This window comes from Myxocyprinus asiaticus, chromosome 10 (assembly GCF_019703515.2).
Source record: "Myxocyprinus asiaticus isolate MX2 ecotype Aquarium Trade chromosome 10, UBuf_Myxa_2, whole genome shotgun sequence".
Taxonomy (NCBI): Eukaryota; Metazoa; Chordata; class Actinopteri; order Cypriniformes; family Catostomidae; genus Myxocyprinus; species Myxocyprinus asiaticus.
In genome coordinates, this window is record NC_059353.1 from 23,715,001 (window position 1) to 23,742,931 (window position 27,931).

The 27,931-nt window shown below is 38.0% G+C and overlaps 3 protein-coding genes across 7 annotated transcripts; 2 read left to right on the forward strand and 1 right to left on the reverse strand.

The window, feature by feature from the left end:
• Positions 1-332: 332 nt before the first annotated feature.
• On the forward strand, positions 333-15,025 carry LOC127446867 (serine/threonine-protein kinase 17B-like). Its single transcript, XM_051708162.1, has 7 exons — positions 333-1,095; positions 10,108-10,320; positions 10,860-10,998; positions 11,817-11,943; positions 12,058-12,106; positions 12,470-12,649; positions 13,708-15,025. The coding sequence occupies exons 1-7, from the start codon at positions 977-979 to the stop codon at positions 13,943-13,945; spliced, it is 1,065 nt and encodes a 354-aa protein (XP_051564122.1). The 5' UTR covers positions 333-976; the 3' UTR covers positions 13,946-15,025.
• Positions 14,447-22,290, reverse strand: LOC127446869 (mitochondrial protein C2orf69 homolog). 2 transcript variants are annotated; one of them, XM_051708168.1, is made up of 2 exons: positions 22,182-22,290; positions 14,447-19,605 (listed from the first exon to the last, which is right to left on the reverse strand). In XM_051708168.1, exons 1-2 carry the CDS (start codon positions 22,185-22,187, stop codon positions 18,889-18,891), a joined length of 723 nt encoding a protein of 240 aa, XP_051564128.1. In that variant the 5' UTR covers positions 22,188-22,290; the 3' UTR covers positions 14,447-18,888. The 2 variants fall into 2 exon arrangements, with proteins under 2 accessions (XP_051564128.1, XP_051564127.1); XM_051708167.1 differs by lacking the exon at positions 22,182-22,290 and adding an exon at positions 21,143-21,683.
• On the forward strand, positions 21,733-27,824 carry ftcdnl1 (formiminotransferase cyclodeaminase N-terminal like 1). 4 transcript variants are annotated; one of them, XM_051708165.1, is made up of 6 exons: positions 21,733-21,805; positions 22,215-22,331; positions 24,164-24,259; positions 24,376-24,531; positions 24,815-25,003; positions 25,188-27,824. In XM_051708165.1, exons 2-6 carry the CDS (start codon positions 22,217-22,219, stop codon positions 25,622-25,624), a joined length of 993 nt encoding a protein of 330 aa, XP_051564125.1. In that variant the 5' UTR covers positions 21,733-21,805; positions 22,215-22,216; the 3' UTR covers positions 25,625-27,824. The 4 variants fall into 4 exon arrangements, with proteins under 4 accessions (XP_051564125.1, XP_051564123.1, XP_051564124.1 ...); XM_051708163.1 differs by having other exon boundaries at positions 21,771-21,929; XM_051708164.1 differs by having other exon boundaries at positions 21,789-21,933.
• Positions 27,825-27,931: the final 107 nt, after the last annotated feature.

Sequence of the window (27,931 nt, forward strand, 5' to 3'; positions counted from 1 at the left end):
TCTATCTTCATTCAGTGCCATAAGAACAAGAGGTATGTATGTCTGTCTGTCTGTCTGTCTGTCTATCTATCCATCTATCTATCTATCTATCTATCTTCATTCAGTGCCATGAGAACAAGAGGTCTGTCTGTCTGTCTGTCTGTCTGTCTGTATATCTATCTATCTATCTATCTATCTATCTATCTATCTATCTATCTATCTATCTATCTATCTATCTATTTTCATTCAGTGCCATAAGAACAAGAGGTATGGTCTGCAGCGTATACTTGAAGCAATGACAATGATAATGATGATGATTATGATGACGATGGTGGTGACGTAGCGCCCCGCTGTTTGTACTGCCATACAAGCTGAATTTGAAAACGAAGAACCGGCAGATGACAAGAGCTGAATCTACGAATCCGGAACTTTGCCGAATTCGACTCACATTGAAACGCAGTTACTAAATTAATGTTTACCCTGCCTTCGGACTTTATTTCATGTAGTTTCTATGTTGAAATACAGTTGTTATTCTCGTGGGAAGAGGAAAAGTGTCCGCTCCGAACTTTAGTGTCGAACTTAAGCGCTGGCTGTCGCCGTCGGTTTTGAACAAAATGAGAACTTGTCTGTATGTGAAGGACAGAGTTTAATCGGAGAGTTTTAGCTGATTCTTTGAGGGCTACGCGAGCTAAGCTGTGCTAGCTGCTGGAGACTAGCATCTGTTATCGTGTATAAACAACAAACTCAACTAAACCTACTCCAGTGAAGCGGCTTTGTTTACTTTCTACAGAATAGTAAAGAACAGCGAACTTAATTCTTTTTTTTTTTTTTTAACTCTTTCACCGTTAACGGCGAATTCATCACGTTAAGAGGTCGGTAGTGGGTGTTTTTTTTCCCCTTCCTGGTGGCGAGTCTGAACATGAGTTGTGTGCTTGTGAAGTGATAACAACCAGTCAACACAGTTCACTGGATACTGGCCGGTTGGAGTGTAGTGGTGATGGCCCGGAGAAGGTTGGACAGTCGCAGTGGATCCACGGTTCTGCTGTCAGAGATCAACACACAGATCCACACGGATCCTCTGGACGCTGTGTTTGACATGAGCAACGAGCTGGGCAGGTGTGCAATAGTCATAATACTCATTATTACTAAATCTGTGTGTCCAGAAATGTGTTTTAGTCTTTAAATGCTTCATTTGAGGATACCATTGTGTTTCTATGTGTCTTGATGAACAACACTAACTCCTAAATTAAATTGAATTGATTTGAAGCCATGTGAATACTAATTTGTATGTTGTAAAATCTGCTGAAAAAAGTTACAAAGCTGTTCTGTCATATATTCTTGGAATTATCTGACACAAATAGGCCCAAAATTAGCACTAGGTATTTTTTCGCAGAAGTATAGCCTATATTTTTCTAATGTCCTATCCTGTTGCTCTAACACGCTTGATCTTTGGTATACATATTATTTAATTTCATGACAACTGTCAATGTATGTCTTTAAAATAAGCAGTGAGGGAAGGTGTTAAGGTTTCAGATGATTATTAGCAGATATATGAACTAAAGCAGTAGATTTTTTTTTCCAACATTGTTTATTATACAAAAATAAAAACGTTGAAATGTATGAATATTACAATGAACTGCATAGGACCAAAAATATGCATAAGCATTACCTTTACATAGCATTCTCAGAAGAGTTATACTTTTTTTAAATGGAAAAACAACAGCAAAAGTGTGATGTACCTGCTTAACACATGGAACAAACATTGGACCGAATACTGTATTAGTATATTAGCTATATTTCCAAGTGACAGATTCATTTGCACCAAAACATACTATAAAGGCTGACTGAATGCACAGCCAATCTCAAGTAATAGATATGGGAAGCATTTTCTCCTTCCATTTAAGCCTTATTGTTTTGCTATCTTATGCACGATCATATGGTTAGTTTGTATTTAGCACTGTTTTTGCTTGCTGTCCACAACCTATTGGAACAGACCAGTGACCCATTTAAGACCCCAGAGAACCACTGAGGATGGATGCCTTTGATTCATTGCCATTCTCATGGCTGTATGTACATTTTGCAACAGGATCCTGATTTGAAAAGTGCCTTATGGCCTGAGTGTGAAGGCTTCCTTATGAAGCCAGTGTTTATCTGGTTAATGGAGTCCGTCCTAGCTATTCAGGATTAGAATGGCCTTGCTCAGTGGACTGTGACTAATATGAGTGTGTTTCTGTTTGTTTGTATGTGTGTGTGTGTGTGTGTGTGTGTGTGTGTGTCATTGCTAAATCTTTATAGCAAGGCTTTGGAGCTTGCAGGAAGGAAACCCATGTGGGAACCAGACTCAGTTTGTGCTGTGTTGTAGATTGTAATGTGAATACCGAGAAAGGGGAATTGTCATTGGTCTCTTCCGCTTTTTCTCTCACCCTGTTCCTCTAACACCATTTGCATACAGCCATAAGCAGTTTTTGTACACTTCAGGCTGTGTTGTTTAACAGGAAATGATTTCACTGTTCACTTACAGCATTTAACCCACCAGTATGAAGTTATTTTGGTATGTGAGGAGGAGGGTGCAGTTCTGTGAAACAAAAGCTGTAAAATGTGTGTGAATTCTGTGAATTTTTCCATGTGGTGTGCTTGAAGAGTTTTCATGTGAAAGCGGTTATACTAGCAAAGTTGTTAAAATAGTAGAGCAGTTTCATCTTAAAGCCAAGTAAGCTTGCATTTACAACAGAGTCATTGCCAAGATCATGGAAAATGGGCATATCAGGGATTTTTAAAATGGTGATTTCCAGACATGGAAGTTAATAAAGTCATTAATAAAGTCATGGAAATTGAGATAAAATTATATTCACATAGAATAAGTATATTGCAGGGTTTTTTGTGGGTCAGAAATGGTCTTCGATGGTGGCTGATGTACACGGCCTCATGCACAAAGTTCTTTTATTATATAATTGCAGTTAATTAATTTTTGACATAATTACACTCTGAACACTTTATTAGGAACACTATGGTCCTATTAAAGTGCCTAAAGTGGTCTTCTGCTGTTTGTAGTCCATTCGCCTTGAGATTTGACGTGCATTCTGAGATTCTATTCTGCTCACTACAATTGTACAGAGGAGTTATCTGAGTTACCGTAGATTTCTGTCAGCTTGAACCAGTCTGGCCATTCTCCGTTGACCTCTCTCATCAATAAGTAGGGGTGTAAATCATACGTTTCATCACAATACGATCTTCTATCGCTTCTCTTGGCCTGTGATCCAATATTTGTCGATACGTCAAAGTCTGCCACGATACAATTTCGATTTGATTTGATTCAGGGCCCTGTGATCGATATTCCGATATTATGTACCCATTTTACACAATCAATTAAATTGCAACCTCAAATGCAACCAAAATATAATTTTAATATTTTTTTATTGAGCTCTCTGAAAAGTGCAGATTTAGTATCCACATTGGGACATCCACAACAAAATAAGTTACAGATAATAATATTAAAAATAAAGTCACACACAAGTGATCATCACTCGTTTGATTACTGATTATTTTTCAGTTTAATCCAGTTCAAAATACTTACATACCCATGACTTGTTTCCATCTATCCGTGCTATCTGTGGTTTTCTTGGCTAAAACTTCCACAGTTGTAATGGAAAAATTCTTAACTGGGATAAATGTTAGTAAGCGTGTTGATGTGTAAAGTTTTATAACTGATGTTAGTGCTGGGCAGTAGGTGATTTCTCTGTCCTTTGTGCTGTTCAGAATTTCGGCGTTGTTAAGACGTTTCACATGATGGTTGAACTGCTCCATGGTGCTTCAAAATAGCAAATTCTCATGTAAAGTTCAAATGGGTCGCATGCGCAACGATATCGATGGAAGCCCGAATTAATCGCACATGTGAGCCGCTCTGCGTTTCTCACGAGAGCTCACATTTTAAGGAGCGCCTGGTTGATGCGCTCGCACTGATCCGGTCACCTGTCTGGAGCTCGCATTTCACGAGAAGCTCGGTGGGCGCACACGCATGGATAGCAGAACGCAATTTGGCTTCACAGACCCTGCGCACATCCTTGTCCCACATGAAAAGCATATTTAGCGCTCATAAATTCACCTGACGGAAATGCATATGGACGTGGCTGACATGAGAGTATTAAAGTAAAGGTGCATCTTAAAAAAAATTCTAGATATTTACACATTGGATCGTTGGTTATTGGATAGAAGCATCGATCCAGATTGATGGATCGTTACACCCCTGTCAATAAGGTGTTTCCATCTGCAGAACTGCCACTCACTGAATGTTTTTTTTTTTGGCACCATTCTGAGTAAACTCTAGAGACTGTTTGTGCGTGAAAATCCCAGGAGGCCAGTAGTTACAGAAATACTCAAACCAGCCCATCTGGCACCAACAACCATGCCACGGTCGAAATCACTGAGATCACATTTTCACAGTTTATGTGAAGATTAACTGAAACTCCTGACCCATATCTACATGATTTTTTTTGCATTGGACTGCTGCCACACAATTGGCTGATTAGATAATCGCATGAATAGAGCTGTTCAGCTTGTAGTCCAAAAACCCGGAAGAGAATTTGGCATGGGTTCCCTGGGGATTTTCCTATGGGTTTTTATAATGGGGTTTTGAATTTATGAGAAAAATAAGGTCTGTGGTAAACATTACTTGACAAAACGTGTCTACAACATAAATTACACACAGTCATGCCTCAAACGTGAATTTTGAAGTCGTATTTAATTACATACTTTTTTTTTTTAAACCACACGGTGGCTTCAAAATTCATGTTTGAGGTGTGATTGTGTGTAATTTATATTGTAGAACAAAACGTCCAGGTATTTCAAGTAATGTTTATCACAGACCTTATTCTACATATAAATTCAAAAACCCCATTATAAAAACCCATAAGAAAATCCCCAGGGTACCTTAGACTTCTGGGTTCGACTACAAATAGATGTCATGGCTGAACAGCTCTATAAGGAGGTGTACAGGTGTTCCTAATAAAGTGCTCAGTGAGTTGATTTTTTAAAAAAAAAATTACTTCGAGGTGCTATGGGAAATCAAACTAAACTTAATTTAATGAACACCTTATTTCTATAGTGCTAGTTATACTATTATGACTGTACAATAATACAGCATCTTACTAAGGTGAGACTACTTAACAGATATGTTTTCATCAGGTTCTTAAAGGAATAGTTCACACAAAAAAATTTCAATTCTCTCAAGATTGACTCACCTTTAAGCCATCACAGGTGTGTATGACTTTCCTTCTTCAGTGAACCAAAAGAAATATTTTTATAAGCACATTTCAGCTCTGTATGTCCATACAATGCAAGTGAATGGGTGCCAGCTGTCTGACGGTCCAAAAGGCATATTTAGGCAGCATAAAAGTAATCCACACGACTCCAGTCGATCAATTAATGTCTTCTGAAGCTAATCAATAGGATTGTGTAAAAATAAATAGATAATTAAAACTTTATTAACTTAAAAAAAACCCACTTCCTGCTAGCAGTTGATGCATAACGGAGCTGTCACGTGACGTAAGCGCGATGGCGCTTTTTCTCGAAGTCTTAAGCTCACGCTTTGTTTACTACAGAGGAACGAACAGCACGCGAGAGTTAGGTCTTTTCAAACAGCATCTCAGAGAGATTGAAAGTTACAAAGTTTTAATTATCTGTTTATTTTTTACGCAATCCTATCGATTTGCATCAGAAGACATTAATTGATCAACTGGAGTCATGTGGATTACTTCTATGCTACCTAAATATGACTTTTGGACCATCAAACAGCTGGCACCCATTAACTTGCAATGCATGGACATACAGAGCTGAAATGTGCTTATAAAAATATTTCTTTTGGTTCACTGAAGAAGGAAAGTCATACACATCTGGGATGGTTTAAAGGTGAGTAAATCATGAGAGATATATTACAGAGGAGGACAACTTTGCTTATAATGCGTTCATAATTATTGGAGGTCTTGACTATAAAGCCCTTTATTCTACATTTTACTTGCCCTTATGCTTATAGTTATTCCATTGTGGCATTTGTAATGTCATAACCACCGGTACAACCATGGATGGCTCCTTGCTATGGTATTGACTAAAGTAAAATAATATACATAACAAAATTTAAATTAAATCTCATAGATTCTCCCTGAGAAATAATTTATTTGAAATTTCTGTTACAGTTTACCATGATAAATTTGAGTAAGGGTGATGATGTGTACTTTAAAAACCCTTTGGTGCACGACACAGTGTTGTAGCTGTTTTCCTCATCAGTGGTGGTTAGAATGTCGGGGTGTCTAGCCATTTGAAATGACTCCCTCCATAGCGCTTTAAAGTTAAAAACTTCTCAGTAATGTTCAAATTGGTTGTGTTAGTTTTGTGGTCTGCACAGCGATATCAAGTGGATTGAGTTCCAGTTGAATTCAGTCAATACAGGGAAAAAAGGTAATACAGGGAAAAAAGGTAATGCAGGAAAAACCCTAAAATTGTAATTACAATTTGTCTCTGGTTATGCTCAGTTAAAAAGTATTTTTTTGTCTATAAATTGCTCTTTGTGAGGGGAATGTCTTTAAAATGTTCAAAAAGTCTTGTCCAGTAATCATGAATGACTGGAATAGTCATGGAAATTCATTGGTCAAAAGGAGTGGGAACCCTTATACAAGAAATTTGACTGAATTGCTTCCAGGATTCAGATGAGCATACAGTATGAGCATCAAACAACAGATGTTGTTTGGTAGACAAGGTGACAAATACAGGCAGAAGTCAGAACACAGAATTGTGAGGTTGAGTTTGTGAAGTGATGGAGTAACCACAGGTGTATTTCATCACATTAACTATGGACATCTTCCACTTGCATTTGACAGCGTTTTTCAGTCTTTCTTTGAAATAGATGACACGTGGCTTTATATTTTGTTATCTAATGCAGTGACTTAAATTTTGAAGTGTGGCTTAATGTGACCATGCCCTAAATTAGAGAAAACATCAGCCCACATAAATCATCTTACCTAACATAAAACATCTATTGGATTTTTAAGGATTTGACTCATTCAGTTCTCTCATTCAGACAGCTTTTGTGTGAATGAGAGAACTGAAAGTTGTGACAGAGTGTTTGCACAATCTGTGACAAATCAGTGCATTGGAAGCATTTCAAAACCCAGATATTAGAAATGAACGTAAATCAGCATCATAGGAGCAAGGGTGCTGTTGTTATGAATATCAGCACAACAGCACGATTGGGAGTGTGATATTGCTTTTATAGAACAATTCAACGAACAAGTAAATAACATTGAAAAACTTATTTTTCAGACATAAATTTGACCAGTTAATTCAATAAATGTTTTTCTCCACCAGCAAAAATAGTTCCTAAAACAGCTAAAGAATCAAGCACAACTCCGCTTTCTGCACTGCTCTCAAACTCTGGTTTCAAATCAGTGGTATTTCCAATGTAAATTAATTTGTGTTTTTGAATGAATCACCCTTGTTCACTTTTATTTTTGTGAACGAGAAATCCCAGATGTGTATGACTTTCTTTCTTCTGCAGACACAAACGAAGATTTTTAGAATAATATTTCAGCTCTGTAGGTCCTCACAATGCAAGTTAATTGTGGCCAGAACTTTGATGCTTCAAAAAGCACAAAAAGGCAACATAAATGTAATCCACACGACTCCAGTGGTTAAATTAATGTCTTATAAAGCGATATGATTGCTTTGAGTGAGAAACAGATCAACATTTAAATCCTTTTTATTATAAATCTCCATTTTCACATTCTTTCACAGTCAGAAAGTGAAAGTGATCGTGAAACTTTATAGTGAAAAAGGAGTTCTATTTGGGTCTGTTCTCCCCAAAACAGATTGGATCACTTCAGTAGACCATACTTTATATGAAACCACTGGAGTTTACGTGTATGGCACCCTTATGTGATTTTTAGAGCTTCAAAGTTCTGGCCACAATGCACTTGCATTGTATGGACCTACAGAGCTGAGATATTCTTCTAAAAATCTTAATTTGTGTTCTGCAGAAGAAAGAAAGTCATACACATTTGGGATGGCCTGAGGTTGAGTAAATGATAACTCACTCATAACATAAAATTTGCTCATTTGTTGCCAGCTTCTGGTAGAAAGATGTAATTGCAGGAATGGTCACTGAACAAATTAATGAACAAAATCAAAATGAACAATCACAATCCCCACCACTATTTGGAAAGCGGTGAACACAGAGAAGCGAAGTGATACAAATAGTGTAGCATCTTAGTGCTGTTATTCTGAATATCAGCACTCTTGGAATGTCACCTGGCCAATTAAATTCAAGGAGTAGAACTAACTGTTGTATAATTACTCATTTTATTCCTCAAAATTCCCCCTTGTCACATTTGTCTCCGTCACAGTCATGACTAGTGGTCGACGATATATCGCAACTTTTTTAATTATCGGCATCGGCCGATAAAGTTCCCTGTTTGTCCGATTTAAAATATAAAAAAATAAAAAAATTCTTGAGGGCGCCAAAAATTGCCTGCTTGCATGTGAAGCGACTGAGACATGTAAACGTCCAGTCATGGTTCGTTTTGTTGTTACGTGCCATCGTGTTACTACAATAATAGACCGGTGTGCAACACAGTCTCATTTAAACGGTCTGCATATCAGAGCCATGGCAGACGAATTTGAGCTCATAATGTTAGTGTTTGCCTGTTTCATTCTCCCTCTCTCTCCTCAACAGTTCCCTGTAACTTTTAACTGTCTTGTCTAATGATAAAAAGGCACATATCAATAAAACTAATATCATATACATCTGCAGATATTCGCATATCTCGTTTAAACAGATATAATAAACCAACTTCAGCAGATCCAGCATCCTGTGGAGTGCTCATTTATTTACCTCTAAGCACGTATTCTGTCAGCCTCTTCTCAGCAGTTCACTGTCACGTTTAACTTTTTCTAATGATAAAAGGCAAATATCAGTAAAACTTGTATTATATACCGTTTGCAAATATGCAGATATCTCGTTTAAACAGGTGTAATAAACCAACCTCACACAACTTCAGCAGATCCAGCATCCTGTGGAGTGCTCATTTATTTACCTCAAAAGCACGTATTCTATCAGCCTCTCCTCAGCAGTTCCCTGTCACTTTTAACTTTATTTTCTAATGATAAAAGGCAAATATCAATAAAACTTCTATTATATACCGTTTGCAAATATGCAGATATCTTGTAATTCACGAACCTCATGAAAATCCAGCGTTTTCTTCCTGTCGAGCGCTCATCTAATATCTTCCTTTAAAGCACGTATTCTGTCAGCCAGAATCAAAACTTCCGGATCAGGATCAAAAGTGCCTCTGATTCACAAATTATGACAGTCTGTCCATGATAATCCAAGCAGGCGTTCCAGGCCGTTTAAACTGTCAGGAGATTGAAGATCACGCACAAGCCTGTGAGTGCAACTTCAAGGCTGCGTCCGAAACCAGGTAAATGCTGCCTCCGGAGGCTGTATATGGAGGTCGAATGAAATTAAGGTGCTTTTCAAACTGTTCGGAGACCAGTTTCCTTCAAAATAAAACAGATGTCAGTTAAGCCTTTAACTGATTAGGCAGCAAGGTAGCAGGTCAGCTGCCTACGTTTTCGGATGCAGCCCAAGGTTAAAGAGCTTCACATTTGCTATAAGTAAATGTCTTAATCACTATGCACTGTATGTACAATTGGTTTGATTCTGTATTTTTTGAGTAAATGCAATTGCTAATGTGGACATGCCATCCATGGTTGCTGGACTACTGTGTGTACTGTTATTTCCTTCTTCCTAATATATTAACAATTTCTTCATGTGCAAATAAATTACTAACATTTGATGACTAAACAGAAATCTGAAGAAACTACCATCTACCATTTAAAATACAATATTTTTTAGTTTTGCGTGAAATTGAGTAAATATAGTGTAAAAATAAAAAGAAATTATACCAATTTTATGTTTTTATTTACTATATTAAATTGTGTGATATATCGGTCTATCGGCCACCCTGCTCTCTGGATATCAGCATCGGCCATTAAAAAAGCCATATCGGTTGACCACTAGTCATGACCATCTCTCTTTCATTCTTTCTCTACCTCTTTTTCCTCTCTCTTTGTCTGCCTTAGGGGGAAGTTTGCAGTAGTGAAGAGGTGTGTGGAAAAGCCCACAGGGAAAGTCTTTGCTGCAAAGTTCATCAAGAAGCGGCGACGAGGTCGTGACTGCAGAGCTGAGGTCGTTCATGAGATCGCTGTTTTAGAGGCAGCAAAGAACAACCCTCGTGTGGTGAACCTTCACGCTGTGTATGAGACTGATCATGAGATCGTTTTACTGCTAGAATAGTGAGTACTGAGTTGAGATACATCAACTAATGATTGTTGCTCATTCTTAATGATTTCAGTACTAAGGGGGCCTGGGTAGTTTAGCGAGTAAAGACACTGACTACCACCCCTGGAGTCATGAGTTCGAATCCAGGGCATGCTGAGTGACTCCAGCCAAGTCTCCTAAGCAACCAAATTGGCTCGGTTGCTAGGTTGGGTAGAGCCACGTGGGGTAACTTCCTCGTTGTCGCTATAATGTGGTTCCCTCTCGGTGGGGCGAGTGGTGAGTTGTGCGTGGATGCCGCGGAGAATAATGTGAAGCCTCCACAAGCAATATGTCTCCGTGGTAATGCGCTCAACAAGCCACGTGATAAGATGGGCAGATTGATGGTCTCAGACGCGGAAGCAACTGAGATTCGTCCTCCGCCACCTGGATTGAGGCGAGTCACTACGCCACCGCGAGGACTTAGAGCACATTGGGAATTGGGCAGTCCAAATTGGGGATAAAAAATAAAGAAAATTATTTCGGCACTAAGAATAATTCTACATGTCTTTGTCAGTGCGGCGGGTGGTGAGATATTTGACCACTGTGTGTCAGAGGAACTGCTGCCCGAGGGTCAGATCACTCGTCTGATCAGACAGACGCTAGAGGGAATTCATCTACTACACCAGAGCAGTGTGGTCCACCTGGACTTGAAGGTCAGAAAGACTGCTGTTTTTAACTCCCTCATTGACAGTGGCCCTTCAATGGACACGTTCTTTACAGACATTCTGGCCTTACTTTTAAAGGAATATTCCAGGTTTTATTAAAGTTAAGTTCAATCCACAGCATTTGTGGCATGATATTGATTACCACAAAAATGCATTTTGACTGGCCCCTTTTTGTTTAAAAAAGCACAAATCTGGGTTACAATGAGGCACTTAAAATGGAAGTGAATGGGGCCAATCCATAAACGTTAAAAGTGACTGTTTCACACGTATAGCCACAAGATGTAAACAATATGTGTGTTAAGATGATTTTAGTTTGATAAAATTACTTACAAACCTTTTCTGTGTAAAGTTATAGCCAACTTCATTGCCATGATGATGTTGTCAACAAACCCTAAGACAGCTGAAACAATTATGAATTGAACACCTTTACAGTTCAAATAATACACGTGTTTTAACAGATGAATTAATGTAGGTGCTTTTATAAAATTATAAGCTTCAAATTTCTGCCTTTAAACCCTCCAAAATTGTACCCCATTCACTTCCATTGTATGTGCCTCACTGTAACTTTGATTTTTGCTTTATTTAAAGAAATGGATGGATGAGTCGAAATTATTTTTTGTGGTAATCAACATTATTCCACGAATGCTGTCAACTGAACTTAACTTGTATTAAAACCCAGAATATTTATTTAACTATGTTCTGGCTCTGATTCAAATTAAAAAGATTATACCTATCTTCTGTAGAACCATCTCATCTTAATTGTATTTTTTTTTTTTTAATAATGTTCTTTTTCCTTATCCCTTTAGCCCCAGAACATTCTCCTCACCAGTCTGAGCCCATTGGGGGATATAAAGATTGTGGATTTTGGACTGGCCCGCAGGTTGGGTTCAGCTGGAGAACTCAGAGAAATTCTGGGCACCCCTGAGTATGTAGGTAAGGTTCATGCCGTGACCATACATCTTCAAAACATGTTAATGGCATCATCACATCAGAAGAGTTCACCTTCAATGAAAGCTGATGATTAAGTATTTTTTAAATCCTATCCAGCCCCTGAGATCCTAAACTATGAGCCAATCACAACGGCAACAGACCTTTGGTAAGTCTTAATCTATTTCATTAGTATATTGAATATTGTAGCCCTAGCTCCATATTCACAACCATAATTATATTCCATAAAGGAACAAAAATAGAACTTTCTCAATCTCAAGGACATCATAAATGTTTGGAGGCATTGTGTAGCCCAAGCCAAAAATAAGATTACCTCACCCTCAGCCTTTACCATTGTTTTATTGTATAACAAAACAGATATGAAGTGAATAAGCCACTTCATTCAAAACAGTTACTTCTAATGACAGATATGCCATGTTTGTTACCACATACGTCATTGCCTTTTTATGTTCCTGTGCCAAAGATGATTTCACTTTTAAACTGTGTGTGTTTGTGTGTCCACTGACTTCAGGAGTGTGGGTGTGATAGCCTACATGCTGGTGACAGGCGAGTCTCCCTTTGCAGGCGATGATAAACAGGAGACCTTCCTAAACGTATCCCAGGTGAATGTGGACTACAGCAGAGAGGCCTTCTCCAGGGTCTCTGAGCTGGCTGTCGACTTCATCCGGAAACTGCTAGTCAAAGCACCAGAGTGAGTCTGCCCTTGAGTCTGAGCGACTCTCATTTAAGACTGTATGAGGAAGTGAAGCTTATTTGATAACCACAATTGTTGTACTGCACGTATTATTAACCCTTGATAAATAGCTTTATTGTTAGTCATATAAGATTTCCAGATCAGTTTTTATTCAGGTCATATTGTTTTATTATTCATTATAGCATTTAAGACATGAAGTCTCTGCAGTTGGGTTACAAATTAACTTATCAAATGATTTAAGTTCGTGAATATTGGCATCTTTCTCTCCAGTGAATCATGTAACTAATGGTTTTCACAGAGTATAAGTCCATGTTTCATTGGTTTCATTTTCTTTTTATCTGCATTTAACATGCATTGACACAATAGTGAAAAATATTTAAGTGAATGAACTGCTTAGACAATATGTATGAAACATTAGGGAGTAGTTCTGAATTGAATTAAATCTATACTGTCTGTCTCAAAATAATTGATGTCTTATTATTTATGGCCTACAGCATCCAGTTCTTCGTTTTGATTGGGTGATAGTTTAATCTTTGGTTTCCACATCTCACAACGGTGTCCTTTTTTAAAAAATAAATTGTTTATTATTATTTTATTTTTTTCTCCCCAATTTGGAATGCCCAATTCCCAATGCTCTCTAAGTCCTCGTGGTGGCGTAGTGACTCGCCTCAATCCGGGTGGCGGAGGACGAATCTCAGTTGCCTCTGAGACCGTCAGTCTGCGCATCTTATCACGTGGCTTGTTGAGCGCATTACCGCGGAGACATAGCTCGTGTGGAGGCTTCACGCTATTCTCCGTGGCATCCATGCACAACTCACCACGTGCCCCACCGAGAGCGAACCACATTATAGCGACCACAAGGAGGTTATCCCATGTGACTCTACCCTCCCTAGCAACCGGGCCAATTTGGTTGCTTAGGAGACCTGGCTGGAGTCACTCAGCACGCCCTTGATTCGAACTCACAACTCCAGGAGTGGTAGTCAGCTTCTTTACTTGCTGAGCTACCTAGGCCCTCATACGATGTCCTTGATGCAAATTATTTTCTCCTTTGTCAGGGATCGTCCCAGTGCAGCAGACTGCATGACCCATCCCTGGTTGTGGCTCCATTGTACAGGTTCCGATCTGATCCCTGTAACCCCACGCACTTCCCGGGAAAGGAGTTTCGGTGGGAAATGGTCTGCGCCACATGAGGACCCTGAAGACAAAGAGAACATTCTGGAATCTCCACACGCCAAGAGGTTTCGTTTCGAAGAGGATATGTCTGCAACAGGGGATGGTGAACACATATACTGATCCAAAAGGGAATTGCACTTGCACTGAATAGCATTATTTCTCAATTTTGGTCCTTTTTGTTGGCCTGAGTACTCTCCCATGCAGCACCAGCACAAATGCTTCTGTCCTAATGCTGTTTTTACCATCCTTCGGCCACACCAAAGATGCAGACTTAAGTCTGGTGTAATATTATATATTCATATTATTATAGTGATATTCTAAATATCTATGTTGCTGTCCTGTTTCAAGATTTGGGTTGGTTTTTTTCATGTCATATTTTGATTTTAAATGTTTAATTTGAATATGTTTTTTTTTTTTTTTTATGCTGTTCAGTACCTATTTAATTATCTCTGGATCCTAGTCCAAATTAATGTCGACAGTAATTCCATTACTCCACTTAAAACAACAATAAGGGAAGGATTTGAAAATGACCGACAGCACACATTCCATGGTTTTTAATTTTGCTTTAATGATGGACTCGAGATTTAGAGCACACAATGTATTTTAAAATGAGTATTTCTAGCTTGTAAAAAATAGAATGTTTTTTTTTTCTGTTTCAGTGTCAGTGGGATGAGATTTAAATGAATCATTCATTGTTTTGGTTGTATGATCAAAATTCAATTTCAAAATTCCCTATTGATTCAAAATTCAAAATAAGTGAAACTGTTAAAAAGCTTCAGTACAGGAGTGCCCTCAGTTTATGGGTGTGTTACATCCTCTTTCTTGTCGAATTGAAAAATCAGAGGGCTATATAAAAATGTGACTCAGCACAACACACCCTGGATTACACAAATATGTGTTGGCATCCGACTCAGAACTTCCTCCTAGAGAATGACTAAGGAAATGCAGGAAAGCACTTAAACCCTTTATTATATGAGAATTATAACTAAAATATGAGAAAACAGAATTTTTTTAACAGCATTGAATTTAGTAAATCAAGTGTATCTATTGCTTTTAAAATGAAAATCAATCTTTTTTACTGCCATCATTCTGTATAATAAATGTGTTCTCTCAGCACTGAATGTTGTTCTTAAGCAACATTCTAGCAGTCTCTACAGCAGGCCTAACAGCTTATTGTTTTGGGAGTGCTGTAAAAAAATAGCCTATGATACATAATCTTAAAATGACAGTTAATTTTATCAGTGCTCCAGTCTGAGGTAACTCAGGGTTTTTTGACTTGCTACCTTTTTGAAGAGGTGTATTAAGCTAATGCCATTAACCATGGAGGTTTCAGTACTTGTTCATTCCAAGCCTTGTTCTCAGGGTTAGCTGTAACTGCACAGTTTACCAGTATATGATTCTTGAATGCCTTTTTGTGCAGTGTTTCTGTATTTTTAAGATGGAAACTCTCACTTGATCTCATGTAGGACAAGTACAGCATATTTCTGTGGATGTATTATACATTTTTTCACTATTGTATTTGACGTACCGGAATGCATATAGATCGTACACACTTTTATGTCAAATCTTTGTATAAACTCAAAGCTATGCATTTAGTTATGAAGGATAGACTGTATATGCAGTGGTAAATAGAAAGACAAAAGCAAAGAAAATTTGTTAACTGTCAATGGTAAAATGTTGATGTTATATTTATGCTCTTAGAGTATGTAGGGCATGTACAATTTTGTTATTTGGATTTTATTGGTTTATGGATGATGTTCAGATGGTAAAGTATGTTTGGTTCTGATGAAAGTAAGGTACTGTATATGCATTCTGTAATGAAATTGAATTGAAGACAAATTAATGTTAGAATAGGCAAAACCCTTTATTGTGGTGCAAAACAGATTAGAATAAGAATTATGCACGGTGTTGGGTAAATTACTTAAAAATAGTAATCCAGTACAAATTACTAATTATTTCTCACAAAAAAAAAAAAAAAAAAAACATTTAAGATTGTCAGAACACTTTACTAATTACTTCGAGAACGTAATCACATTACTAATTACTTTACATTAAGTTGCTTTCTTAAACACTTTTCCACTCAACAAATTCAAAATAATGTCTATATTTTCTCATTCTTTGTTACACACAAGTCATACACTCAGCAACTCACAGTTCTCCTTCACAATGACTCATTGCTGGACCATAATTCATATATTCTACATACATTTAGAAATAAGCATAACCCTATAATGTACTTAAAACTAATTAAATTAATTGAAAATCACTAACTAATCTGATTACAAGAATGTAAAATTTATTTTTTGACTAAAGCAATTAGATTACAGGAACTAATTACTTTGTAGTTGGATTACACCCAACACTGCGCATCACAAAGTGTGCAGTAACGCAATGAAAATGACTAGCAAAAGAGGGAGTTTTTTCTTTTCATTGAATATATTGTTGACTGCTTTTCTGAGTGGTTGTTAGAACTGGAAATGTTAGTATTTCAGAGTTCAGTCTTGAAGGTTGAGGCCTTCAGCTTTTTGTTCTCTGTTTAAAGAAGGTGTGAAGTGCTCATCTGTGTTTGTGTGCTCAGGGCTTTATGGTTTCCCAGAGATGTCACCAGCCTGCACTCATAATAGGGCCATTGTCTCATAAGACGAGAGGCTCTCGTCACGGCCGGGTGCTCGCTGTATGCTGTCATCTTAAAGGAAAACTTGAATCTTTTCCCCGCCTGAGAAACTGCCTTAATGTGTTAGGGCCATGAGGTATTTAAAGCTGTAATTCAATAGGGAATAGGCCAGGCTTTTGAGTGCATTTCAAAGCAGTCACTGTGGTTTTACAGAAAGCTTGCCATTTCACAAATTTTGTAACTTTGCAAAAGGACATTTAAGGGATAAACTTTGTAGATAATTTTCCTATTTGTCTTAAGAATGGATAAGGATAAAGGAAAACTGATACTGGATGATGCTTCATTTGATGATTAAAACTGTATTTTGAAATATATGTATCAGAATAAATGATGTTCAGTTTATTTACACAATCTAAGATAGCCATGAAGAGTCTACAGTTGTAAAGGATGTACCCTTAATATAGATTTGATGTTACTGATTTTATGGACAGTAAGTGTAACAAATTCAGCGATCAAACATCCCTCACGGATCCACATTATGTTTTATTTTAATGATTTAAAAGGGCATAATATCAACAATTTTGACTTTCTCTGACACCTGGACATAATAAATACTTCTATTTCTGAAATGCACCATGAGACTTCTTTTTCTCAGTTTCCACGTAAATGTATATAGTACATGTAGACCTACTGCCTTTCACAATGTTCAAGGATAGTAAAGCTATATATTGAAAATAGGAGGAATGAAGATAATAATTTCAGCCCAATTTTTTCAAGATAAAACAAATTCTAAATAAGCATTTGAATTTGTTATAAAATGTTAGCATTTTAAAGCTGAAGAATTTCAGCGTCACTAGTTCCAAACGGAACTGCAAAAATCAAAACAGCTTTCTGCATACGCCCCCCGTCTACCGTTGGAGTTAGCCCCGCCCCCAAATCACGCCATTGGTTTAATAACGTTGTTGGGGCGGGTCTAAACTGTTTGCTTAAAACAAACAGCACTTTTCATACCGTAACAGAAAGAGTTTTTAGATATCGAGAAAATTAACCTATGAATGGCTTACTTGCAGTTGAAAATATTTTAACAGAAATAGTTACATCAGCTTTAATTTAATTTTTTTTTGCTTTATAAACAAATCTTATACATATGTTTCCTTGTTCTAAGGTAATAATTTCTCTTAAATCCTTCTGAACAATGATGGCAATAGCATTTGAGTTGTGCTTTTGATGTTCTGCCTTTTCTATTCACTTTGGACCCCGCTCATTGCTGCTTGCAGTTATATTTCATGTATTTTAATGTCATATCATAATTTGAATTGCATTATTTAAGGTTAATAATTCTTATTAAACAGAGCACTAAAACATTTCAACACTTTAATTTATTTACATCAGCATGGAAACGTATGGAATGACTATGAAGCACGAAGTACATTAATCGCAATGAGGAGTTTCCATACAAAATCCACATATTCATATTTATAGGACATATTCAAGACAGATAAAGTGCGCCACCTAGAGAATAGTCATCTATTAGTAATCTAGGTACTAAGCAAAGTTAAATATTGTGCAATTATGAAAATTCCACCGATATGGTAAATAATTGTTTTTTTTTTCCTAACCAAAAACAACCTATGCAATTTATTCCAGTGGAAGATCATCAGACACTGTTAGCTAATCAAAGAAAGCCCACATTTGTGATTATAAACCAATGTAATCGTATCGGGGTGGATACTCATTAAAACCTACAGTTTAGGCTGTAACATGACTTCTGACTTTTAAGTGGATTTGCATGCCAGTCATTTTTTATATATAGTGGGAGGAAAAATATTTACAACAAAATAGCTTTAAGCAATTTACTGATCTTAGACAATATGTCTTATTAGGGAAGCAAGGCTCCTAAAGAAAGAAGACAAAGTTTTGCATTAAAGAGTATCCATACATAACTATTAGGAACACAGCCTTGGAATGAAAATTCATGCTCATGATTTAAATTAAGAACATAAAAAATATGGATTTAAATAGTTACTTTTGAAATGAATTAGAATCATAATCATTTTCAGGTAATTTCTCCTTTCCTTTCTATGCTGGGGAAAAAAGAGCACTTAGAACATGAGGAGGTGGTGGTTTGTATGATTTGAAAAGCTCAACATTCCAAATGGACTATGTAAAATAAGTATGGTATTATATAAAAGTATTCACTCTATATAGTTCGATGCAATAGTCAAACAACAAGGCGTATTTGCTAGGCAGCTAAACGTTTTACAAGTTTGGTCATTGAGCTTCAATATTTCCACCTATTCATGAAATGAGAAGCAGCATACAACTATTCTCCAAACACCTGGGGACTCAAAGTGCTTGACTAACTGATATATCTGTGCAATAAAAAGCCTTCTACTCTGCAAAGAATATGTTCCATGTTAAGACTTGAGAAAGCATAGATCGAGAACAGTCAAAACTCCTGAATAACCCGGAAGTGATTCTCAATGGATGCTGGCTCATCCTCAAAGTGTAGTTTCTGGCTTAGACAGGCACCCAGATCCTCTAGTGTCTTTATAAAGCACCGGTGCTCACATCCGACCCATACCCTCATCGGATCCTTTACCTCATAAGGAGTGACATGGGCATGGACAGCCACCCCACTAGATGCCAGCTCACCCAGGGCACACTTATCGGTCACCCATGTCTCACTACCACCTGGGTGCCCTCCGTCCAGCCAGTACATATCTGAGATACTGTCCAGAAACTGCTTCAGTTCTGGGTCTGCTCGAGCTCCAGCCAGCTCATACACTATCTGATTGAGAACAACACATCCCTTACTGAAGCCCACTAGGGTCAGGGTAAAATCAGGAGGTAGAGGGGCAGGAGTGGATGTACCACTAAGAGGGGGTAAGGGATTCAGGAGGCCGGCCTGCTCCATGCCATGACCTAGGAGTGCCCTCAGGTGGCGAATGGCTCCATAGTCTGGAGTGTGTTCTGGTGCTCCAAATAAGTTGCTCTCTACAAAGTTCTGATAGCAGCTGAACTTGTGCAGGTACATGCTGGAAGCACGGACGACCCAGATATGGCAGCCAGGGAACCGGTGGCCCAGGGTGAGAGCCACACACTCAAGACTCCAGGACTGCCATGGGGCAGCATCAGGCTGGAGGGCCATTTCCTGCTGGAAGTTCTAGATATTGGGCGAGAATAAGAAAGTGATATAATGAGAGTGGCTAAAAACATGTAACATTTTCAACTGAATGCAGAAAGGGAACGAAGAGCTTAGAGGAAGAGAAAAGAGAAAATGAAGACAGTAACTGCCAACTTGTTTGATATTTTGTTGCTAAAGTAATGACATTCAGACATTTTTAAGGGTGACTTAAAGGGATAGTTCACCCCAAAATGAAAATTCTGTCATCATTTACTAACTCTCATGCCATCCCAGATGTGTATGACTTTCTGTCTTCTCCAGAGCACAAACAAGAATATTTCAGCTCTGTAGGTACATACAATACAAGTAAATGGGGTCCAAAACTTTAAAGCTCCAAAAAGCACATAAAGGCAGCATAAAAGTCATCCATAAGACTCCAGTGGTTTAATCCACGTCTTCAGAAGAGATCCAATCAGTTTTGGGTGAAAACAGACCAAAATATAACTAAAATGTCACTATAAATCTTGACATCAGTAGTCTCCTTGGCAATCATGATTTCAAGCTCGATCACACTTCCTATAAAGCCACCTAGCACTCTGCGCATGTGCCAAGCACTAGGAAGTGTAATCTAGCTTGAAATCATGATCGTGCCCAGACACTGCAATGGCAAGATGTACAGTGAAAAATGTGTTAGATTTTGGTCTGTTCTCACCCAAAACCAATTGGATCGCTTGAGAAGACATTGATTAAACCACTGGAGTCATATGGATTACTTTTATGCTGCCTTCATGTGCTTTTTTGGGCCTACAAATTTTTGGACCCCATTCACTTGCATTGTATGAACCTACAGAGATGAAATATTCTTTTAAATATCTTCGTTTGTGTTCTGCTGAAGAAAGTCATACACATCTGGGATAGCATGAGGGTGAGTAAATAATGAGAGAATATCAAATTTTGGGTGAACTATCCCTTTAAGGTGCCCAAAAGTGTCCACGCACTTTTTGGAGCCACTGCATATTTAATGAACACATCCGATCCTATCTAAAGACATGATGAGATGATCACAGTGGGAGTTTCATGAGTCGTCTAGACTACAGTATTGTGTCTTAAGGTCTAAAGCAATTCCTCAGAACCCTGCAGTAATGTGACATTGGTGCTCCTGCGCAACAACAAACCAGACTATTCTGCAGTATGGCCTCATAAACACATTGCTGTTGGCCTGTTTTTCAATGCCTCTGATGAACAACTAAATATAGAAATCCAGATTAGTTGCAACTCAAGCTAATTTGTATCAAATGACTTTGCTGAATAATCCAAAAGGTACTTTACATGGGGTCCTGGCACATATTGCTGACCACAGTTGCATTATAACGCGCAACAGGCCTGGAGGCACAAAATCATAAGCTGCATTAAATAATAACCAGACCTAATTGGCAAACCAGAGCGCTCTGCTAACGCATAATTGTTAAGAAAGTGTCCATGTAATAATATGGAATAATATTTACCGTCTTAACAGACGTACACTGATGTATGTGGTACCATCGTGACAGGTTCAGGATTGATGTCATGAATTTACCTGAATGTCCCCGGGAAAGAAGACTACGTGAGCATTGCCATTCCGCAAGTTCTCATTCTCGTTGTTACATCCTTTCTGCGTTCCAGTGAGGGGTGTTAATAGTAAAACATCATTCACGCGGGTTTGATCATAACCAGGTACTGAAGTCAGGCGGAGCAGCCCGGACGCAACAGCGGGACCCGCGCATGATGTCTTCGGCACGCACAGCCCCGCCGAAGCGCTCATCTTCCTCGCTAATGTGGCCAGAGATAATCAAGCAACTAATGGTCAGGTACTTCCCATAAGCAAAAGGAATACGGAGGAGCGACAACCCGATCTAAAGCATGAAGCTCGAAACCATTACTGCAAAACCAGACAACAGAGAAACGCCGCATGAATTAAACTATTATGCTGCTTTCAGGATATTCTAGTGCTCGTTTAAAGCGGCCGTTAAACCTGCCAATAAAGATTACTCGAAAGATTCTGGATAGTAAAATATTAATGGTCTATATTTTTCTGTTTATTCTACGCCGCCAAGTGGCACTTTACGGGAGCGACCTGTTCATGACGAAAATGAGGGTTGCGCATGCGCAGAGTTCAGACCCATTTGTGAACGTCAAGCGCAACGCTGCTGCTGATTCGTAACGCATGCGGACAGACCGCATGAACAAAAACACAACGGCGGTAAGTTCAGAACAAACATGTTTTAAATATCCTCCTGAACTTTTACCAAACTTCAGGGGGCGGAAACATCTGGGAGCATATGCTGGAATCTCATGACTTTGAGTAACTGCGTTGTGCATGAAAAGCAAGTATGATTATTATGTATAACGTCTATGACAGTTAGGGAAAATATAAGCACGGCGCCTCGTTTTAGTGCGAGAACGATAATCTTTGGACTGTTGAACAGTCCATTGTCCACATACTGTTACACAGATCAATGTAAGGTTGTCGAGCGTTTGTCAACTTGGGTAACAATTGAACAAAAATGCCATTATACAATCTTGCACCTTTGTAGCGAAAACAACAATAAAATAAGTCTGAGAGTGTTTTGTCATACTGTCATAAATGAAAGCCACTCTGCTCTCTTGAGGGATGTCCTGCTCTGCTATCGGACGGCGGCTGGTTGCGTGTCTCCTGAACATCTCAGAGGCTAGAAGAAGAGATCTGGTGGAGACAGTGGCCAGATCAGCCATCACCGACAAACACGGTACGAAAGACCTCTCAGTCACGAATCTTAATGCACATTACAACTTTGAATGTAATTATGTTTTAATATATCATATATTCTTTCAAAATGGTCACTAAACACTGATATATGAAGGCACTTGGATTAAAAAAAAAGCAGAAGAAAAAAAAAGTAATATCTTGCATTGCATTAATGGTGCACTCAGTAATTTTTGTTTGTTGTTCTGGCCAGTATAGTTGTCTTTGACTTACACTGACACATAGGGGCATGGATGCAGCATCATCCAAATGTAATACAGCGCAACAATCAGGTTCCGGAAGTAAAAATCCCCTTCATTTTTTCCATGGACAAATTTATTTTTAACTATAACTTATAAGCCTTTAAAGAGAGACCTACCGTGAACTCCGAGGTTGTTCATCATTGGTATATGCCTTTGTTTAAGACATCAGTCCGTGTTATTTCAACTTCATTATTTAAAAGTAGTCTTTCATAGTGGAATTCCTGGTGAACAACTACACTACCCATGGTCCATCAGAGAAAGACAGACGAATCATAAAACCGCTGCCAACAAAGCCCACCAAACAAGTCCAGCAGCGACCGCCCACTTCCATGAAACACTGTGAATTATGCAATTGATTTGGTCTCTCTACTACACCCTCAAACTACATATATATTTGTATATATGGGAATATTTTGCAGTACACTTAAAATGTATTGTATCTATACTTATAATCAGTTTTATACATTTCCAGCATTTTTATTCGATTACATTATTTGCAATGCTTCATGGGATTGTAGTTCGTACCCTTGTGAAAGATGGTAAGAACAAAGTCTTGTACATTTATCTTTCTGTCTTATGTTCAAATACTTTTTTGCTTCAAATCAAAGTTTGTAATGTCGTGATTCACCTCAGAGCTGGTTGGTTTAGTTCATGGCTTAGAACTCCAAAAACCCAGAAGAGAATTAGCATTTTCTAGCCATGGGTTCCCTCTGGATTTTCCAATGGTTTTTATAATCACAGTTTTGGATTTCTGAGTAAAATAAGGTCTGTGGTAAACATTACTTGGCGATACGTGGATGTTTTGTTCCACAACATAAATTATACAGAATCAGACACCAAACGTGAATTTTGAAGCCACTGTGTTTTAAAATAAAAAGTATTTAAATGGAAATGGATTCCGCTTCATCTGGCATGTTCAGTCACATGCTTGTGGTAGCTGTAATCCTTATTTAGCAACTTGATAGCAACATAGGCTACATTTTTAAAAACACGGCTGCTTCAAAATTCACGTTTGAGCTATGACTTTGTGTAATTAGATTCTAGAACGATGTCCCAAGTATCTTCAAGTAATGTTTACCACAGACCTTATTTAACTCGTTAATCCAAAACTCCCATTATAAAAGCCCATAGGAAAATCCTGAGAAACCCATGGCAAGTTAGCCTTCTGGGTTTGCCTACAACTTGAAGTCACAGCTGAACACAGCTCTATAGTTTTCAGATTCCAATGCCAATGTAGAAATTCACTATTCACAGTCAGCCATGATTAATTGAATCCATGAGTGAAAGTGTCTAATAAGATTGCAGTTACTGGGAAGTGAGAAGTATTTGACTGGTCATGTGATTCTAACATGGCAGCCCCCATGAGGGGACCCTCTTCCATGTAGAATAAAACAGCTTTTATAAGATTACTGATATAACTGGAGTCTTCATCTCATGCGAATGCTCATGATTTTATACATATGTTTCAAAATTACTATTCATCTCTGTTGAAGTAAAACGTTTTTAATGAGGAAAAAAAATTACTGAGTGCACCTTTAAGTTGTGACAACTGTCCTGATTTTTCCATTATAAGGAAGAAAGCGTGAGGGCGTCACTGTGCTGAACATCTTTAATGATTTTGACTACAACCGCTCTGTCATCACTATTGTTGCAAGCATTGACCTAATAAGTGAGTTCTCTGCATATCCTTCCAGGCCTGTTTAATACATCTGTTGCTGAGTGCAATTTCTTTGTGAGTAACAGTTCAAAAGAGGTCATTCTTTTTTTTGTTATTTTCAATTTCAGGGGAGGCTGTATTGTCAGCTTGTGAACATGCATGCTCTCTGATTAACATGAGTGCCCATGAAGGCATTCACCCATGTATGGGCGCAGTGGATCTGGTGCCTCTCTATCCGCTGGGGAAGGAGGTGGGCCTGGAGGATTGTGGTAAAGAGGCCCAGGGTATGTGGCCATGCACACACAAGGAATTTTAATGTCTTCTCAGAATCTTACATTTGCAATGCACAAAAACTGGTACAATATAAGCCTAGTCTTCTTATACAATATAGTACACTAGTGCAATATAGTAATCTAAACAGCCTAATCAAAAACAGTGTGAGTGGTGGAGTTGTTTATTTCTAGCATACTTGAGTTTAGTTTTTTTTTACTTTCAAATATGAATGTGTCAAGTGATTTTGTGCTCATCTGTATGTACTTTCAAGTTGCTGTTTTAATTTTTGTTTAGCATTAGCCACGGCTCTGACAGAACGAGTGGCAGGTACCAGTGCCTTTTTGTTTGGTTGGGCAGATTCTCCACAGCATCGAGGACTGGCTCAGAGGAGAAAAGTTGTTGGCTGGTTCAGAAAGACCTTTGATATGTCAACCATACAGCCAGATGTAGGTCCACAGCCCATCAGGAGATTCGGCATTACAGGTAAATTTTTTAAGCTGAAATCAGACAATACAGAACAAAAATGAAACATCATGGTAGCATTTTTTTTATTAGCTATAATAACACAGCCCACTGGTCCAATTGCTTCATATGGATTAGCATCACAATAAAAAAAATGCGTTTGGACCAAACCAGACAAAATACATAGCAAGTGTGCCCTCTGTAGGTGTTGGTGCCAGCCCCTACGTAATGAACTGCAATGTGACCATCGATACTCAGGATTTGGCTCTGGGCCGGGGTGTGGCAGCAGCAATTCGTGAAACCAGCCCTGACGGTATCCCTGGAGTTCAGGTCCTAGCCCTGCACCATGAAGGTGCTGTGGAGATCGCTTGCAATGTGGAGAGCATTCAGGGTGGTTCTCCATCTTTAACTAATGGTGAGGAACCCTGGCCAAGCTTCACCATTGGAGGGCAAAACTTCTGCCATGCTCCAGCCTCACTAATCACAGCACGGGTTGCAGAGATGGCCGGGCTCCATGGTGTGGCCATAAAGGGTACAGCCCTGGTGGGCTTTACCCCAAATGAGTGCCGGAGTCTGGCAGAGGAAGCACTGTCAAAGGGCATTGGAGAGTACTGGAAGGAGCTGCACCGTGTGCACATGTGATCATAGCACAAACTCATCTTCAATCAAGAATCAACTTAAAACACTTTAGCTAAATTGAAAACTAAGCAATGGTTTTAATTGCTGCTTTAGGAACACTTACATGTGGAAAATGTCAAGAATGTTACGTATCCAATGTTTAGTATCATTTTTGAAGATGTATGTATTCTAACTAGTAAGTTTACTAATTGCTGCATTCTCATGCAGAGATAAACCTGAAAAATGTAATAGCGAGTTTGAATCTGATAACGAGACATAGACCCATCTTTTTGTTTGTCATAAATGATGTTATGACTTGGTATTCTTCTCATAAGTTTATTTAATTATACAAAGACTAATTAGGTCAATACTTTTTGTTCATCCTTTGGCAGCAGATGTCATTCGGAGTTATGGATCTCAGATCTCAAAAATAGACGTTCTTTGTCTATACTTGAGGAAGGAAAGGAACCTTCCTCAGTATTAATAACACAAAGTTCTAACTCGGCCTCACAAATGCTTTTTAAGATTAACAAGCTTAGGCAGGAACAGTAATTTCACAAAATGTTGAGAGGCTGAAGTGATATTTTTAAGAGGAACAAAATTGTTTAACCTGTTTTGCTGGCATTAGAATCTGCAGTTTTCCTCTTGACTGAGCTTAAGGAAAGGTTGGAATGCTATATTTCTGCTTTCATTCCGTGAAGCAGATTTAATAAAAAAAATGGCCATTATAAACATATGATAACATGACAATATATTTGAAGGTTAAAATTCTTATTTTTGATAGTCTGGTGTTCAAGTTTAGGAGGCTATTATCAAACAGAACCAATCTTGAAGAATTTAGTAATCAGTAGAAGCTTGTTATTGGTCCATTTCTGTTGGCAGATACAAAGAGGGTTAAAGCATAGCGATAGTAAAAGATTCTATACGTTCATCACAAATTTAAGCACAAAGAAGCTTCATCACGATGTGTTGCATTGGTTTTCTGTCAAGACGATTACAGACAAAAAATAGTAACTGCTACAACAGACCACTAAACCGCTTAAAATTACTTCAAAGTCAGCAATAAATTTGGCTGCTATGACCAAGGTACTCATTTTTCAAATTCACAATTTCTAAGATGATACAGCCACTTATATTATGACACAAAGTTATTACACAGCTTATAATCTGGTATCAATGCTAAAACACATTGACTTCTTGGTTCTTAAAGGTTGAAGATGTTTCAGAAAGCAACATACATTATAAAAATCATTGTTTGTGATCAGTGCATTCTTGTATCATTGTTACCAGTATGACTTGAATGTGCCATGATGTGGAGACACAAATTTATATTTAAACTCAGAACAAAAAGATAATAACTATGAGAAACTTACCATAACCTATGTTAGCACTAAATGTACATTTATGAAATGCATTCCCCCCCCTCAATAAACCTATTATTATTCATTTATTCAAACCCTGGCTAAGTTTATTTTAGTGCTTGCAGATGCATGTGAGCTATCCTCAAACACAAGAACTGGCAGAAACAAAACATTAACAAAACATATTAGACTACCTTAATATATTAGTCATATATTGCACATTCTATATTCAAGAAATTCCACTGATTTGGGTCCTGTGTTGGCACTGGAAATACAAAGACAGCCAGGAAAATAAAACCAACTTGGATTAAATACCAAGTTCTGTAGTCTTCACCACTGTAGAAAGATTCACTACCTAATGCACATGTTTGCAAAAAAATAAAATAAAATGTAAAAGTTGACCACTCAGACATTCCAGCACATCACCTCCTAAAGTCTAATCCTTTAACATTCCTTACCCAGGGATAACTTAAATCTGGGTACACAGTGGGTAGACTCTACCCTGCCCATGGTTGGGTATAAAAGCAGGTGAAGCAGCCTCTCATAGTCACATGAACCTAAGTAACTTTTGGCTAAAGTATTAACTTGACTGATAGAGCCACTTAGAACTATTAGGCTTATAGAAATGAAATAAAATTAGGCTAAACTTAAAAAAACCTGTCCCTAAAGTTAAACTGTCTTTACATTTATATATTTACACACAACACTAAATTTCTGAATATAGTGCAACAAAAAGGTGTTTAAGTACAACAATAGACCTTTTTCACAGACTGTGATGACGCATTTCCACCTTATTTGGCAGCGTAAATCTAGCAAACTTTTTTATATGACAAACTTACACTCAATATAATTTTTTTTATAACATTATTCTGTCATATTACCCTGGAATTAGTTTAAAAAAAAAAAAAAAAGAATTATCACAGCTGTGAGGGGGTTTTGATTACAGCTTCTGAGTGTGACAGTAAATTTG

What these genes read in the sequence shown, in the direction of transcription:
- LOC127446867 (XM_051708162.1), top strand. Translation starts at nt 977, where the DNA reads ATGGCCCGGAGAAGGTTGGACAGTCGCAGTGGATCCACGGTTCTGCTG. An exon ending in TGGTCCACCTGGACTTGAAG is followed by an intron (nt 10,999 to 11,816) that starts GTCAGAAAGACT and finishes TTATCCCTTTAG; the next exon opens with CCCCAGAACATTCTCCTCAC. An exon ending in ACAACGGCAACAGACCTTTG is followed by an intron (nt 12,107 to 12,469) that starts GTAAGTCTTAAT and finishes CACTGACTTCAG; the next exon opens with GAGTGTGGGTGTGATAGCCT.
- LOC127446869 (XM_051708167.1), bottom strand. Translation starts at nt 21,367, where the DNA reads ATGAGCGCTTCGGCGGGGCTGTGCGTGCCGAAGACATCATGCGCGGGT. An exon ending in TCTTTCCCGGGGACATTCAG is followed by an intron (nt 19,606 to 21,142) that starts GTAAATTCATGA and finishes CCCAATATCTAG; the next exon opens with AACTTCCAGCAGGAAATGGC.
- ftcdnl1 (XM_051708163.1), top strand. An exon ending in TGCAAGCATTGACCTAATAA is followed by an intron (nt 24,260 to 24,375) that starts GTGAGTTCTCTG and finishes TTTCAATTTCAG; the next exon opens with GGGAGGCTGTATTGTCAGCT. An exon ending in TTGTGGTAAAGAGGCCCAGG is followed by an intron (nt 24,532 to 24,814) that starts GTATGTGGCCAT and finishes ATTTTTGTTTAG; the next exon opens with CATTAGCCACGGCTCTGACA.